The sequence below is a fragment of the Dermacentor andersoni genome, chromosome 8, assembly GCF_023375885.2.
Source record: "Dermacentor andersoni chromosome 8, qqDerAnde1_hic_scaffold, whole genome shotgun sequence".
Lineage (NCBI taxonomy): Eukaryota > Metazoa > Arthropoda > Arachnida > Ixodida > Ixodidae > Dermacentor > Dermacentor andersoni.
In genome coordinates this window covers 74,789,988-74,806,503 of record NC_092821.1, presented here as the reverse complement: position 1 = coordinate 74,806,503, position 16,516 = coordinate 74,789,988, and the positions used below count along the sequence as shown (strand labels likewise).

At 45.3% G+C, this 16,516-nt stretch overlaps 1 protein-coding gene across 1 annotated transcript in view; it reads right to left on the bottom strand.

Moving 5' to 3' along the window:
- LOC126538840 (pseudouridine-5'-phosphatase-like) overlaps positions 1-11,101 on the bottom strand; it is a 30,130-nt gene extending 19,029 nt beyond the window's left edge. The window contains exons 1-2 of the mRNA XM_050185562.2: positions 10,874-11,101; positions 2,152-2,370 (exon numbers count right to left, since the gene is read on the bottom strand). Coding sequence (XP_050041519.1) covers positions 2,152-2,370; positions 10,874-10,946 — 292 coding nt within the window. The 5' untranslated portion in view covers positions 10,947-11,101. The remainder of the gene's footprint in view (positions 1-2,151; positions 2,371-10,873) is intronic.
- Between the last annotated feature and the right edge of the window lie 5,415 nt (positions 11,102-16,516).

Below are 16,516 nucleotides of genomic sequence, written 5' to 3'. Positions count from 1 at the left end.
ATCATAGATTGTAACACAACTTACACCATATCTGGTAGACATATCAATCAGAGATAAGCGGTAAGCTCTTGCCCTACCAAGGAAAAAATTGTCATTTTTTTTAAGGTTATAGTAACATGCTATCTATCAAAAGAAAGCTAGAGAAACGTGCTTTCCAAAGATACAATTCTGCAAACACATGTCGAAGTGCAACATGTAGCATAATTTGAGGAATACAAACATTGCTGAAATGTACAGGGAATCGTTACAATGTTATGCTGACATTATAGAAACGAAAGAAAAAAAATTGCCTGAAATATACAAAATGGATCGACTTCAATTGCCCGCACAATGTCAAAGTTTCAGTGTTCTACCTCATCAGCGTAGCTGACAACCTGTGAACATGATTAGTAAAATATCCCATGGGCATGACAAGATAGAGTGAGAACGAGGTGCCTGCATAGATTTTTAAGGTATTGTGGCACTTTGTTATTTGCTCCAGCTCACTCAGTCGCCTCCTATGCTGCTACTGGTTTTTATGCCAGACGTAGGAGCATAGCAGACAACCGAGCAAGCCAGAGCAAGTGTCAAGATGTTGCAATGTCCTACACTTAAGCGATTACCTTCCGAGTCATGACGTCACGACACAGTACGACACCTCCTTGGATACAAACTCTGAAGTGACACATAGAAGAGGTGTTGTAGTAAATTATTTTTGGCTTTCTGATGCTTGCCAGTATATTTCTATATGCTGTAGAGGCTCAGGACCTTCATTTAACCCTTTAATGATGGCAGATATAAATACTCCTCCCCCCAAAAATGTATATGGTCTGTTGAAATGTGAAAAACAAATCGAGCATAAGCAATCACGAAAAAGAAGAAATACTTTTCAGAAATCGTTGCAGCAATAGGGGGGAAACACCAGGCCGAAAGAAAGAAATGTAGGCTTCACCTCAAGCCACCTATGGCTTCGTTAGGAATTTGTACAGGCAGCTCTCGTCATGTGTAAACCATAGGTGCACATTTAATTGGCTTTACATAATAATAACTTCTTTATTTCCATCAGTGATGGAGGAGACTGCGGGTAAAAGTCGCTTTAGAGTCAAGCGACTTGACTAGAGCCCGCAGCCTCCTTTACAAGGCAAACAGCGATTGAACAGGAGACATATATATATACATAGCAATTGACTACATGTGAAATATGCACAAAAAATAAATGCAAAAACACAAATTACTTGAAAAACGCTCTTCAATTATTTAAGAAAGATTGAGTGACAAAATGTTCACGTAAAGCTCATACACCAGTTATATAAATATCAAGACCTGATTTCAGAAACAAATTTAAAAGTGTTGGTAGTGTGTATGATATCTTTTGTGTAGAGTAATTGGCACGTGGAGTGACCACCTTCCACTGTTCCGTACACCTTGTGATGTAAGAATGTGTGTTTCTGGTGAGATTAGATAACTCATCACATCACATGTGTGACACCACTGCAGCCGGAGATGTTGTACTGGTCTGTCTCCTGTGACCATGCTTTCAAAAGAGAGCGAGTTGCGTGCCAAACTTCTTTCTCATCTCATGTTCCTGCTCTAAGCCAACAAATGATACTTGCTGGCTGTCATTCTGTGTTGGCCAAGGACATTTCGGCAGAAATTTTGTACTCAATACCGAAACTCAGCAAGAAAAAAAAGACAACTAGGTACATTGCCTGTAGGCAACATTCGTCAAAAAGGGTTCACACATAAAAAGAAGTGAAGAGTCAAAAGTATCATGTCAGTACTTGGTCAAACACATTGCACCGTTTCCCTTGTCCATAAGTAGTGGATGAATATGAACTTATTTAGTTAAAGTCTGGGTTTTTTATGTGTCTAAACCACGATGCGATTATGAGGCACGCCTCAGTGGGGGACTCCGAATTAACTTTTACCGCCTCGTGTCTGGAAACGTGCACCCAGATCTAAGCACACCAGCGTTCATGCATTTTGCCCTCATCAAAATGCTGTCGCCGCAGCCAGGATCGAACCCACTACCTTGAGCTTAGCAGCATAACGCTATAGCCACCTGAGTGACCACGGCGCTACCCATTGTCTCACCTTTCCCCCTTTTCATCTATGTATAACATGTAGTGGAATGAATACCAACTAATTGATTGATTGACTGCCTCCCCTCACCAGGCATGAGCTGTGCCGTGGGGAAGAGCTCAGTGTGCATCTGGTGCAGCTCAGCCTCGAGCTGTTCCACGGTGAGCGGCAGCTGCAGCCTGTCGATGATGATGCGCGTCGACTCAGACCCGGCGGTGCCCATGACGGCCGCCTTGATTTCCCAAGTGTAGTCCTTGCCGTAGCGCTGCGTCACCCGTTGCGTGGCCTCTGTGTACAATGACTCGGTGTCTGAAAAAGGAAATTAATCCAACTGTAAGAATACTAATAAGAAATTTTAGCCTATGCAAACACGGCTAAGCATACAAGGGGGAAATACAAAAGCACGGGTCTTTAGGACATCGTGGCCACGGCAGGAAACCCTGAACAGCCAGGCAGGCTGTACATATGTCCAAGTGAGCTATAACGGAGGCTAAAGAGAAGTACTAAATCACTTTATATTGATGAAGTACGTGTACAACACTGTTTTCATTAACTTCACTGTAATACGTCCACTATTATATGAGAGAATTAAGGTCAAAGTCCCATCTTTTGAATTTGCAACTGAAATCCCAGCACTGGCCCGTCAGTGCTGCAAAACACATTCCAAGGGAATTTTCTGTATACATGGGCCCTTGCGGCTCAGTAAACAATCTTCAAACTTGTCGAGTTTCGTTTTTTTTTCTCTTGGAACAAAGCACAGTTGATCTTTGCCAATAAATATTTAACTAGGCCCTAGCAGGCCCCGCCAAAGTCCATGACGTCACAGTGAGCTTGTGGGAACTTCAAGGTGGCATCACCACACATTTTTCGTTTTCACACCTTCTATGCCTTAAGCCTTTTCTCACGGATCAAGTGACATTTTTAGTACTGCAGAAGTACAATCTGCAAAGGCAGCTCGAATAATCTTTTGCTTTAGCAACCCTTAACGGTCATTTGCTATAACAACCTGTCGTTACTGATCTCTTTTGCAACAAATGGCGTTACGCATGTGCTGTTTATTTTTCCTGCAGCGAGCCCTTGAGAGTAAAGTTTGTTGTATGTCCAGTGCTCTTTATGTTCACTTCTTCCCTTACGTTAGTGTCTCTTAGCTAGCTGTGTGTGTGCGAGTGGTGCAGAGTTTTTGACTAGATAGCCATACCGTTGTCATTCTTGAAGGTCTGGAGTAAGGTGGACCAGGGGGCTGCTGGAATGGTTCATGCAGGCTTTCGTAGTGTGGTCTGCTCTGTTCTCTTATGCAGCAACACGCAGCCATAAGTTGATCTACCAATTAAACCCAAAAGTTGGCGTTGGAGTGTAACTGTAGCTGGGAACTCATTGTTGGGCTAGGTCGGCCTACTGACGGTAACAACCTTATGAGGACACTAACGATGATGACGACAAAATAAACTTTATTAAAGAGAGAGCGGCAATCTTGTGTATGTCGCCCTGAGGTGGGTGGCTTCCTTAGCTCGGGATGCCATGGCCCACGGCTGTCCGTCTTGCACAGTCGACCAGTCATTGCTGGTCCTTTTCAGTCAGTGCTGGTCAGCAGGTTCTCCCATTGCTCTTCAGATGGCACTCTACTTGCTGGCAGCTCCATGACACTGTTGCGTTCCCAAACCTTATGATAGAGCGTATTTGGTATTCTGAAGAACTGACAGTTGTATTCGTATAGTGTGGGATGTATCTTGTGCAATAAAGTGGCATGTGGGAAGGAATTTGTTTGGAGTCTTCGTAGCTGCACAGCTCCCTCCCTATAAAGGGCGGGATGAGGTGGTGGGTATTTCCTTCTGACCAATCTGTAATGCTTTAGAATGCCTCTGTATCGGCTCGGGATGGGCGTCGGAGCAGCATCGCCTCTCGTGGACGCCCTACTGGTATAACCTCTGGCTGCAGCATCAGCCGCTATGTTCCCCACAAGGAAATTGTATCCAGGCGTCTACACAATATGAATCTCTGGTGGATTGTGTGTCTTGAGTAGTATATTGAGTGCCACTGTGGAGAAGCGGCCTTTCTAAGAATTTCGGCATGCTGCTTGAGAGCCAGTAATGATTGTAACTTGTCTGTGACAGGTCGTTGTGGCGAGCGCAATTGCTGCCTCTTCTGCCAAGTTGGTGCTGCTCAGTATGAATGATCTTGTGCTAAGCTCTTCTCTCGTTCTGTCTGTAACACTCACCTTGTGCGCTGTCTTGCTTGGGCATTGAGCGGAGTCGACGTATCTCGTTGCGGCATCTTTCTCATCTGCCTTCTTGACTGCTTTGATTCTTGCCTCTCTCCAACTCAGAGAGTGCATTACGGTTGCCAATATACCTCGCAACATACACCCGGTGTACCACAAGGGACACTAAAGAGAAAAATTTATTTGAACCATCTTAGTAAATTACCCAACCTTAAAGGGCCCCTCACCAGGTCTGGCCCTTTTGAGCTGAAAAGCACAGAGCATACAGTGCGCGATAACGATCGTGTCTGCGAAGTATTACATCACTATGCGCCGCAGAAAGATCTGAAATTTCAAACCAGACGCCATTTTCCCTTCTCCTCGTGGCCGCCAGACTCAAAGCCGGAGGATGACGTACACATGCTAGTGCACTTACATATATGTGTTTGTGCTGTGATGTCGCTTCTGGTGACACGTGACTTCGAGAATTATTCAAGCAAACATCTGTTATCTGTGTAATATGTTGCTAGAATAGACTAATTAAAGTTTAGAGAAATAATAAAACACACAAACCGAATGTCTGCATGTTCTTGTTTTACTTCGCACTGCAGAAAGAGAGATGTACTTTTGTTTTGTCTGCTTGTTTCCATGTCGTGCAGCGGTGCGCACAGACACTGAAACTATGCCATTTTCTGTAGTGTTCCAGTGCGGGATCATGCCTTGTGATCCGCTTGTGTCTGCCTCAGTATTCGTGTAGCACAGACTTATACCGCTAGTCAGGTGTACTCAAGCAAAGTGTGCAAAATTGTGTGCTGCGCGAAATGAGACAATAGCAGCAGCTCACATGAGACACCGTCAGTGCAAGTGCACCGTGCCGTAAGAAAATGAGGAGAAAAAAAAAAATGAAGGCGGGGCCTGTGACGCATGTGTCATGCGATCCTCGAGGTCTGGTATGGGAGAACACAGGGAAGGAATTTCGCTTGCGGAGGCTAGACAGGGCAAGTGGAGAGAGCGCTTATGTTTGTGGGGAAGCTTGCCTCCTGAAATCGTGGGCTCGCGACACTGAAATATTTCTATTTAGGCTATTAATGAGCCAATTTGAAAAATTTTTCTGGCAGAACGCTCCCTAGAGGACATCTAACAACTTCCAGCGTATAATCAAAGTTTGCTATGGAGTGTGGTGAGGGGCCCTTTAAGAGGAAGTGTTAGCTCGGGCCAAACTCCAATGTAGCCTATTCAAGTACATGTAAAATGCAGAAATACTTTTCTGAGATAACCACTGGGCTGATCTTAATGAAATTTGGTGCAGAAAGTTAAATTCTAGAGGCTGTTGAAATCGGAATTTCCACTTAAGGCCTGGATTTCTTAAAAGAAATGCTCAAGAATTGGTAGGTTAGAAAAAATAGAAGGACGAAGTTCACAAGTCCACTTCTCTGCACCAAGAACAGATGTCACGGTTCTCTAAACCGTATCTGTTATCCAAAGAACACAGATTTAACAGATCAATTTACATCTTATGTGAATTTGTTACATTGTTTACAAGGATATTGCGTAAGTTCTACTCACATATTAGTAGTTTATTTGAGAGCCATGTATAATAAATTAATTTTACCCACTTCAGGTGCACTATTAGATACAAGTGACTGAATTGTGATGTTGTTGGTCCTTGCCAAGTGAGAGTTGTGAACTTGACAGTTTTGCTTCCTGAAAATTTGAGATATTCAACAATTGTTAATTAAAGATTGATGGCCTAAACCAGAAATTCACAACCAACCATCATTAAAATTTTTTTTAATGCAACAAACCTAACCAAATTTGCTGCAATGGTTGCGGAGAAAGATTATTTCTCTTTCCCCATGTATTTAGATAGGGGCCTCCAAGATAAAGCTTCCTCTTAATGCCAAAACAGCCAATTGCTACCTTCACAAGATGCTTGGTAAGCCAGAAAAGTCACCAAGAACAAAGAATGGGTGGCAACGCTGACATGAAGTTCCTGCACCAGCTTGCCGTGATGCCATGGATTTTTTTACACTGTCTTCTTGGGCCCAGTTAGACTATTATCGGTAAAAATGGACATCATATCCTAAAAGATCCAAGGACTGAACTTCGGACATTTCAAGAAGTTTTTCTGCACCACAATGGCTGAAATTCGAAAAAAATACCTTGTCATTCCCGACGTCACAGTCACAAATGGGGGGGCTTCGGGGTGAAATTCACAAATCAAACTGACTGCCATTTTCTCTTCCAATAATTGACCTGTTACTGTGAAACCAACAAAACTAGTTCTTAAAGAGTGCTTTGCCAACCTAAACTGATTCAGTGTTCCCTTTTAGTGGCCCTTTAACACCCATCTATGCTGCCTCAACATCGGAATTGATGGAAACACTGCTTCATTCCATTATGCGATAATTCTGAGCTCTTCGTGTGCTGCCATAATCCACACAGGCCTAGTGTGCACATCAGCCTGCTAGTTACTTGGCTCAAGGCACATACTTGTAACAGTAAAAAAACAAACAAACATAAGTTCTCATGCCTAAATGTAACCTGTGAAAAGGCGCACACCTGTTGTGCCTTTTCCACCCAATCAATAAGCCAACCAAGCTTAAGCAGCTAACAAGCATACATTCTACATAATAGGAGTACACCACCAAACAGCATGTTTTAAATCTTAATGCCCTGAAGAGCATGTTGCGAACTAGAAGAAAACAGTGGCGTCGCACTGCGTATCATTGGACTATTTGGTTCGAGTAAACCTGTGTTGGCCTCCATGGTCTTATTTGACCGTCTTTCTCAGAAACCGTGACTCCACCCGCTACATGTGGTGCCACGATACCTGGGTTTTACTTGCCATTCCCAGACAGCTGATGACGAAGGACACGGCACCCTTGAAGAAATCGGCACCTGACATGGAGCAACCACTGGGGAGCCAGATCAGGACACACGAGTTCATATGCCTCAAAGCCACTTGTATCCCTATGGAGGCAGCGGAGCTACTGTGGCCCTTGCGGCAATAATGCACTCAGTACCATCAGAGTCCCTTAAAACTTCTTTTCTGGTCACGAGTCTTGTAAGGGAAAGCTTGATAGGTTGCCCAAATTAACTGCACCGTGGCACAAGTGTCGTTTGCAGGGCACTCAGCCATAGGCTGGGGGAGGCTGTCTTGCACATGAATTCCAGCGAGCTGCGCAACGTTTCCTGCTGCAGTGTTGCAGGAGTATGCAAAAGAAGTGGTGCACAAATGCGAATACAACTAATAGCACAATTATTTTGTGTTGCTAACGACACGGAACAGAGGTCCTAGAAGCGAGGCAGCAAATGTGCGAGCAGCAACAGGCACAACCAGCAAGATTCACATTGCCCGCTCCCTGATACACAAACGTTTTCTAGTGCTTCAAGACAATTCAACTCAGTCGGTGAAATGTGTCAGATGCATGAAGTGGAACCACACGAAGACATCTGCTGCCAAAAGACTCATGTCAGCATGGTCTGAACTGAAAACACTCAATGTAAAAATAAAGTATTCCCAGGGTGTCTACCAAGTTGACTATTTCCAAATTCCCTGAGTTTTCCAGGTTTTCCCTGAGTGCCTTTGCACATTTCCCTGAGTGATGCAGAACTATGTTTTATATCAAGACGGGCTGAAACCATATCGCCTGATGCTGTCATTCTCTAGTAAGCACATGAAAAAAATAAAAAAGCAACTTAATTCGATTTGAATACTAAGGAGTAGTGTTTATGTTATTCAAAATGAGAATAGAAGGCAGGGGTTAGTAAAATGCACAGCAAATAAAGTGTCTTCGAAAAAAATTGCAAATGATGTCGGACATTCACAAATACGAATAAAAAGGAGATGCACATAGAAGCAAATATATTCGAATATGAGCTATTTCTATCAACTGATACCAAGCTCAGTGGTATGAGGCCCAAACTCTGTCACAATTGAGATTCTCTCTCAACCGCTCGTAAGTCAACCTCAACTGTCCTGACATACTCTCAGCCCGCGCACGACGCCTGAGTGTTGTGTTTCCCTGCTTTAAAGAGTTTATTTTGGTTTGGATGAGGGACACCTGCACCTCGGCATCAGCCAAAATTTTGTTTTTTGAGCTCAATCTTCTTCAAAACGGTGGCATTTCCCGTTTATTCCTCAATGCGTACATAATTTCTATTCTTGTCCTCCTCCTGCCACTCGTTCGCCCCAAGGACCATTTGAAGCATCTTGGTCAGTTGCACAGTCCACGACCGATTTTTAGAACTCCCCAGGGGTCGGGAAAACGTTCGAAAAATCTGCCAGTTGGAAAAAAATGCGTGCCATTTACTGCCCTTAGGGGCTCAAACCGCGACAGGCACGTTCGAAAACGCTCTGAAGGCCTGTCGGTACACATATTAGGTATATCGGCGCTCGTACTGTGACAGAAAATACCGGGTGCACGTGTGTATAATTAAGGAATGCATACTGTGTTCCGTGGCAATAGCCCCTTCCCACGCTTGTTATGCTTCACTGCAATCTTTTGCGTATGCTTCACCATGTAACATTTCTGTACAGAGGCGAAACTGACTTTGGGAAACCGGCATTATGCAACGCACCGTGTTTTCTAAGTTCCTAAGCCAATCGCGAGGACCACAGATGCGGAGTCCGTGCCATTGCTGACAGCAGCTAATTCTTTCAATAAAAAACTCGGCACCCAACGGCAAGAAGCTTCATAGCGAACGTCGAAGCAGCTAGGCCTAGCGTTGCCGCAGTGGTGGCAACGGCTGCCAGCGGATCTGCGTGCGAGAGTGCCGGTTCGAGGTGGCGAAGTAATCAAAACGGCAGCGGTGGTGCCTTTGATTATTGCCGTTTCGAACCTGTGGTCACGGCAAAACGTCCTGAAAATCGGACAGCGAAGAGTTCTTGCGTCCGAAATTTCAGACGTTCTGATATATTGACTCTGGGGCACGTGGTGGTGCCGCGAAGCCGTCCAAATGATCGGGAATCCGGAAAGTCGGTCGTTGACTGCACACTGGCAACTCCTCCAGCCGACGACAGCGCGTCAAAGACGATTCATTACGATTCCTGTCTGTTGCTCGAGCCAGCATTACCGCGACTTTCGACCGTTTCAATAAAATTGCCGCTAGTTTTCCCTGATAGAGGCCCAAATTCCCTGAGTTTTCCCTGACTTTTTCCAGACTACTCAAAATCCCTGAGAATTCCCGGTTTTCCCGGTCGGTAGACACCCTGAAATTCCTCTCTGTAAATAATGAGACCGACAATGGGAACTAAAGAAGAATGCATCACAATTATCCCCTCAAAAGCACTGCTTTCTGGATTACAGGATGAAATCAAGAGGTGACCGTATGAAAACAGGTGAGGATATATGAGAATAACACAACAAAACACAAATGCACCTCTGTATCGGACAGCATAGTGACACAAAGCTTGTTCATTATTTGACTGGGCTCACAGTTCTGTTCTAGCGTACACAGCGAAGCGATGCTTCACCGCCACTGAGCAAGACTTGCAAGGAATCTGCCAAGATGCTCGAAGCACTGTTGCAGAACGAAGTCTTCATCTATGTCGTCAAGCGCACATCCTAGGCATAGATGAGGTACGTTCTAGGACCTTCATTGAAGGAAACTAGACGTTAGAAAATTTTGTCTTCGTGGATGCTGGTGTGTGGTTGAGCGTGATACGACCGGAAACTTAAGCGCGAGGCATTCGACTCAATGGCCGCAAACCACGAACCCTGCAGGAGACGGGCAAGAATTGAACAGCACTGGCTTCGTCAGGCTGGCGGTGGGCAGCTCCAATTTCCCGCCATCATACAGACGAAGCAGAATGTGCAACACCACAAGTAGTACATGACACTCAACCTGGACAATGTGATAGGGCACGCAGGGGAGTACTGCAACGAGCCATACTGTGAGCCATCTTGGCATTTGCGTCGCGGGTGGGAATGTGTGGTGAGTTAGAAGAGAATGGTGTACGGCTCTCCTAATCATCATACCATTTGGTTCCATTAAACCTGTTATGTTCTCTGTTGTTTTCCTTGAGCGGCTTTCTCAGCTGTCATTGTCCCATCCGCTACAGAGAGCGTGTACGAACACACATAGCACCGTGTTAACTGTGAGTAAAAACGTTAAGAATTCGACCACGTCATTTGCAGCTAAGGATTTACCGTTACTCTTTTACCATGGTATCTGTTGCACCAGAGAGCGACGGCGTTACAGTAACAGCACTTGCAACTGTCTGTGAGGATTCCCCAAAAATAGATAGTCGAAAACTCAACTGCTACAATGATACAGCGGCTGTGCGCCCATTTGCTGTACTGCATATTTTATCGGAGATTGCCGCATTTTATCGCTATTTAGAGCTTACGTCACTTCTTTCCTGTCATCCAACGCCACGTAGCGAAATTCATACTGCGGAAATCTGCGCAACCTTTTCGCTGTGATAAAATCGAATACGATTGCGACTCAACTGGTCGCACAATTCACACGAGTAAAGGCTTCACACCTGGTGCATTTCGGCGCAGCCGTTCCTGTTATGGTACTGCTAGCCTAATAACAGCTGGACTCCCCTTATAACTTTTGATATGTTTTGCTACGAAGCAAGCAATATATGTCGCGAAAGCTTACCCAGTAGCAGACCATCCATGTCAAAAAGCACATGTGTAACCGGCTTGAAAGCAGCCTTTGAATCAGTGGCCATATCTTCAGTATTTTTCTGACTACTTAAGAATGTAATAGAAATGTTTGGTCAAGTCAATTCGACACTACTGAATACCAAGGCGAAAGGCGCGAGGTCGCATATGCTCGCCAAAGGACTTTTTTCACCGGATATCAAACTCAAAACGCCGGCATTCGGCTTTGTCTACGTTTCGCTGTGACTTGAAGTGGTCTCGGAAGAAACTAGCCGCGGGCATCTCGAATTAGTTTTCTCACTGCGGTTATTTTACAGCACAGCTTTTAATGCTACTAAAGCTTCTTAAAAACGTTATATGCGTGTTTTTACGACGTCATCGGAGAATTGCATAATTTACACAGTTTATATATAGGGTAGAGTGTAGACTAGGTTGAGTGCACGACCTACTGAACTACAGACCTGCACAGATCTCCCTCCTCCAGCACGCCTGGTCTAGTTCGCCCCTTTTGCCGCTAGGGAAAGAACGTACGAGCAGAGTGGCGCTAGTTATAACCTGTTCGCTGTCGTCTGCTTCTGCGATCTGTTCAGCGCTTGTCTTGCCATTTCGGCAGGCACAAAGCGCTTGTATTGGCGGTAAATGAATAAATTCACAAATATACAAAAAATACATATTTGCGAATGCTTTGCGTTCGAATAGTGAAACTAGAAGAGGATGAGCGGTGCAAGAAATGTAAACAACGAGCATAGGTGGTCGCTGAATGCTAGATCGACGGTATAAATTTCCCTTTCCTAGCCTCCTTAAGAGACTGGAAAAATTGTTAAAAAAGATTCATAGGATAATCTAGCTTTTTTGGTTGATTACAGACAGCCTAATGTCCTAGATGACATTAGGATTTACTGCTGTGTGCCGTAGTGAAAGGAAGATGATCTGGTAAAAGTATAGTAAAAGTATTCACGAGTAAGCTTCCTCCGCCCGATATGTGCAATAGGTTGATCGATTCTGTTTCAAGGAAAGGTACGTGAGCATTTCTTATTTTTAATGTCGTTGGATGTCTAGCTCAGTAGAAAGCTTGCAAAAATGATCCCAGTGCTTTAAAACGTGCTGCACTGCAGGCCTTAAATCGCGTCACGGAACTCTTTTCAAACTGTAAAGCTAGGTTTCCTGCGTGGTAAGGCGGCAGCGTAATGGTGGTGCTTAAGATACGTACGCAGTGAAGCTGTGTGCGTAATTCACTTTTTGAACTCGCGACGCATTCACGGACAACTTTTAAGAGTTAAAATGAGTGGTAATCGTTCTGTCGTCGAACATTACGGTGGCTTCAAGTTTCTAAAGAGCGCAGAAACGAATTTTACAACGTATTCAATGAAACTGTTGTGTACTTTACGAACTCTATAAGCAATGTGATTTATAATAGTATGCTTGAAAAAGGCAGTAGGAGCGGCTATTTAACGCTATTTCAGAGAGCAGCGGACTACACGCTCCAACATTTTGTAGGTTCGGGCAGTCAACTTTTGAAGCCAAGTGACCGATCAAAGCTTTGTGACATCACTGTCACTGTGTTAGCAAAAATCATCAACTAGACAAGCAGTTCGTCACAACACAACAGCTGCCGTACTAATTACAACGCCGCACAGCCGCCCACCGCGTAGCAGACGAACAGGTTATAAAAGCGCCACCTACGGCCGTCGGTTGAACGAAAGTGGGCGCAAGCTGCTCCCATAGAAGCCGGATATCTGTGCAGGTCTGGAGTTCCAGTAGGTCGTGGTTGAGTGGAACGAGCGGCTGGGGCGGCGCATGCTTTGCGGTGAGGCGCGCGACGACGAAAAATACTGTGGCGGCGCTGCCATCGAAGTGGATTGGGCCGCATCAAGGTCGCGCCGTTGGAAACTGCTGGCGATTCCGCTCGGCGGGGTCGTTCGTACTGCTTCGCGCGCTACTGTTTGTGATCAGACCGCTCAAATGGTGTTTATAATTGGATATGACACGCATTCATGCCTTAGGAATAGACGCCTATCTTTCTCTTCTTTATTTCATTTTATCGATCTTTAATGCCGCCCGCTGACTGCTCGTGCATTGCGGCCGCAGTGTCGGCTTTCATTCTACTATGTTATTTGTACGGTTCCCTTTGGCGAACAAATGTTTTTTATTGTTCCTCAAGCAGTATGTATCTCTCGTGTGTATTTTTGCGCATATGGTTTTCCTCAGTAGGCCTTTCATCAGTAGGCACGTTAAAGATCCCCAGGTGGTTAAAATTAATGCGTAGTCCCCCACTACAGCGTGCCTCATAATCAAATCGTGGTTCTGGCAGGCAAAGCCCCAGAGTTTAATTTTAATTATGCTTATTTTTGGGTGGTATAGCCAGGAGCCCTTTGGTGGCCGTAATCTCATCATCTACTGCTAAGCGCAAACGCGGCCTTAGTGCGGAATCGTTTATTTAATTGAAATGATTGCGAACGATCTTTACAAACCTCCATCGAATCTGCACCACGTGCAATTTCATAAAGTAGAAGAAAAATGCCTTGCGAAATGAGGAAGTGTTTTTTGCTTCATATAAACGATCGTTCTGGGTTTTTCATGCATTCATCCAACGTTGTGAAACCAAGTAAGCAGCAGTAGTTCCCGTACGAAGCTCCACCGGACAGCATCAGCTGAAAAAAGTAAATTACGAGCCTTGCGCACAGACCGCGCACGATTGAGCAGTAGAAGCGGAAAAAGAAAAAAGACCCGCCGATCAGGGCAGCCGGCGTGACGCGTACCAACTAGCGTTCAAAACGCCCGCACGCCCAAAACCGAAAGTATGGTTCAGGTATTATTGCCGGTGGCTTGGTGCACTACAGTTGGTTCAGCCGCTGAGCTCTATGGGAGTTTCCGCTCTTGTTGAATGTGTTTATGGCATGCGGAAGGAAGAACGCATTGAAGTTATGACGGAGTTTAGAAACAGCCTGCCGCACAGTGGTCTCGAATGCCGGTAGTGTGGTCGAAAACGGCAAATCAAAAACAGAAGCAAGCTCAAAGCATGCACAAAAAATTGATTTCGTCGCCGCACAGAGCACCGGAAAGCACTTCCATTCGCCACAGCATGAGCAGCTGTCGAGGCGCCACTGTCATCACAATCTGAGTGTGCGGCCGCATACCTAACGGGTTCGTGGTGCTAAATTTTGTCTTAATTAAGTTTGTTTTAAAGCGAAGCGATAGGTGTTATTTCAACTGCTTTCTCAGGCCGTCACATAGCAATTTGCAAAGCGTTTCCGTGGTTACAGGCACGATCATAGCGTGAGCCTTTATCAATTCGACTAATCACCAACAGTGACTTCTGACAGGTAGAAGTGAATTGGTAGCATTTGTTACCTTTTAACATGTTTGTGACATTACAGATCGTATGCAGCTTGCACTATAATTTCTCACGTCATATGCATTTGCTTTCAAGAGTAGCCTGCCCTCAAGAGTAGCCTGGGTGAAACTATAACATTTGCAAAGATTCCAATGGAAACATTTGCATTAGATAACCTGTAGCTGGAGTAAGTGAATTTGTTTCGCAGCATCATCAGCAGCTGGTGGAAGAGATGAAGGCCGCTCACGTGGTGCAGCAGCAGCTGACAGTGGAGATGCGGCGCTTGCAGGAGGCCACTGTACTCATTGCCAGCACCCTGCGGCAGCTCCTGGCTGCCCGGGCACAAGGCCTCCATGAGCCGCCTCGGCATTGAGGAACGTCAGCGGTTTTTTTTTCTTTCATATGATTCTTTAGTGCGACCAGCTACGAGTGTAGGCTATCTTTCCGTTCAAAGTGACGCTGCGGAATTTGGTGCGGGTGCTCACAAGCCCTCACAAGCTGTTTTGACGAGTTCAAGTCAGCCTTGTGAAATGATGTGCAGGTAATTCATGACTACGGCAGCAAAAGCTGATTTTGCTGCGATGTGCTTTGGAACACGAAGGCACATGGCACATACTTTTTTCTTGTATGTTGCATTAAACAATAATACGAGTGTTTTTCTACACACTGGGGAAACAGTGGCTACACAATCCGATGACTGGGCCAACAGCTACACATAAAAATGTTTATAAATGTGTGTTGCTACTCCGTAGCTTTTGAAAAGCAAATTTTTCATACGTAGTTTCAGTTTCCGTATAAATTTGTCCCAGTGAGAAAGCACAGTATACATGTGTAATTTTTGTAACATTTTGGTTAGGTTTGTGTTTTCTTTTTGCTGTTGCTGCGAAGTTTCAGTACGTACGGCTTTTCAATGAACATGTGCACGATGTGATCATTATAATTTTAAACACAACAGTGCTTGACACACATCTGCTGTACGTGCACTTAACTAGAGCACTGCGATAACTGGTATCAAAATTCCTTGTTGGAGTTTTCATGCTATATGTATTGTTGCGACTTTGAGGTGGTCCCGTAACGCTCGTCACCCGTTTCGTGACAGAGCATTGCCAGCTCTCTAGTCGGTAGCGAAGACTCCGAGTCAGGCGTTGGTGAGAATAACAAAAGGGACTTTATACACTATGTACAGGTCATTATACAGGACAAGGTCGGATCGGCCCGGTGTCCGAGCGCTAAAAGCAAACGCGACTGTTCCTGCACGGCGACGTCCGGCGAGACCCCAACGCGTAACACATCTCACTCCACTGGAGAGCGGCACTCGGCTCACGGTGGTTCGGTGGATCCGGTTTTCCAGGCGGCAGCGTTGGGGCTTATAAAGCCCCGAGGAACAGTTGTCACTCAAATGGCCCAATACAAAGCCAGCACCTTACGGTCATCCGAGCGGTCCAACCAGCGACCGCGCTGGCCACCCGCTTCAAGTTTGCCTCCAGAGGCAAGGGAGACCGGCGCCTGGCTGTCTAGCAATTTGCTGCACGTTTGGACACGTCGCTCGCCGATGCTCCTCTACAGGACGCCGCTGTCTGGCGGCGCAGCATCTTGACTTGTCAAGGGAGCATTCGGGCGCTGTGCCTTGCGGCGCAGCACCGGGTTTGTCCAAAGGGCGTTCGCAGGATAAATTCTGCATTTGTAGATTCGGAACCCGGGCTGGTTTTACGGGCACAACAGTATGCCATGTTTGCAAACCCGAAAGTTCCGTGCCTATGGAAGCCACTGTTGGCCGTATTAGAATTTTGTTAACACCAAGTGCCTCTTACTTGTGATAGTCATTGTGATATTCCAGGTGTCCTTACCTGTGATAGCAAGAAAGCCTAGTCTCCACTGTTAAGGCGCAGTCTTTGATATGCCTAATGCAGCCATCGATGCGGACACTGTTTACGACATTCACTGCCACACTGCTCTTGTAGACATTGACATATCACAGACCATGAAACTGCTAATGATTTCCCAACTTGGATTGGAATGGAATGTGTGGTTTTTATTGGCGCAAGGGCCAGGTATGGCCAAAGAGCGCCATGCAAGTGTTATTGATTTGTTAGTGGAGTGATGGGTTCTATGAAGTTGATGTGACGTGGCTGTAAAGAGGCCTAGAATATAGTCACTGTAAAGTGCGGAAAATGTACGTGTAATAAAATTATGGCTATGACAAATGATGAGTACTCTGAGCATTTACGTGCATTGCAAAATAATGATACGATTAAAAAATATGCACAAGTTTCTAAAATTCACTAGAGCCCCATGGCCTCTTTA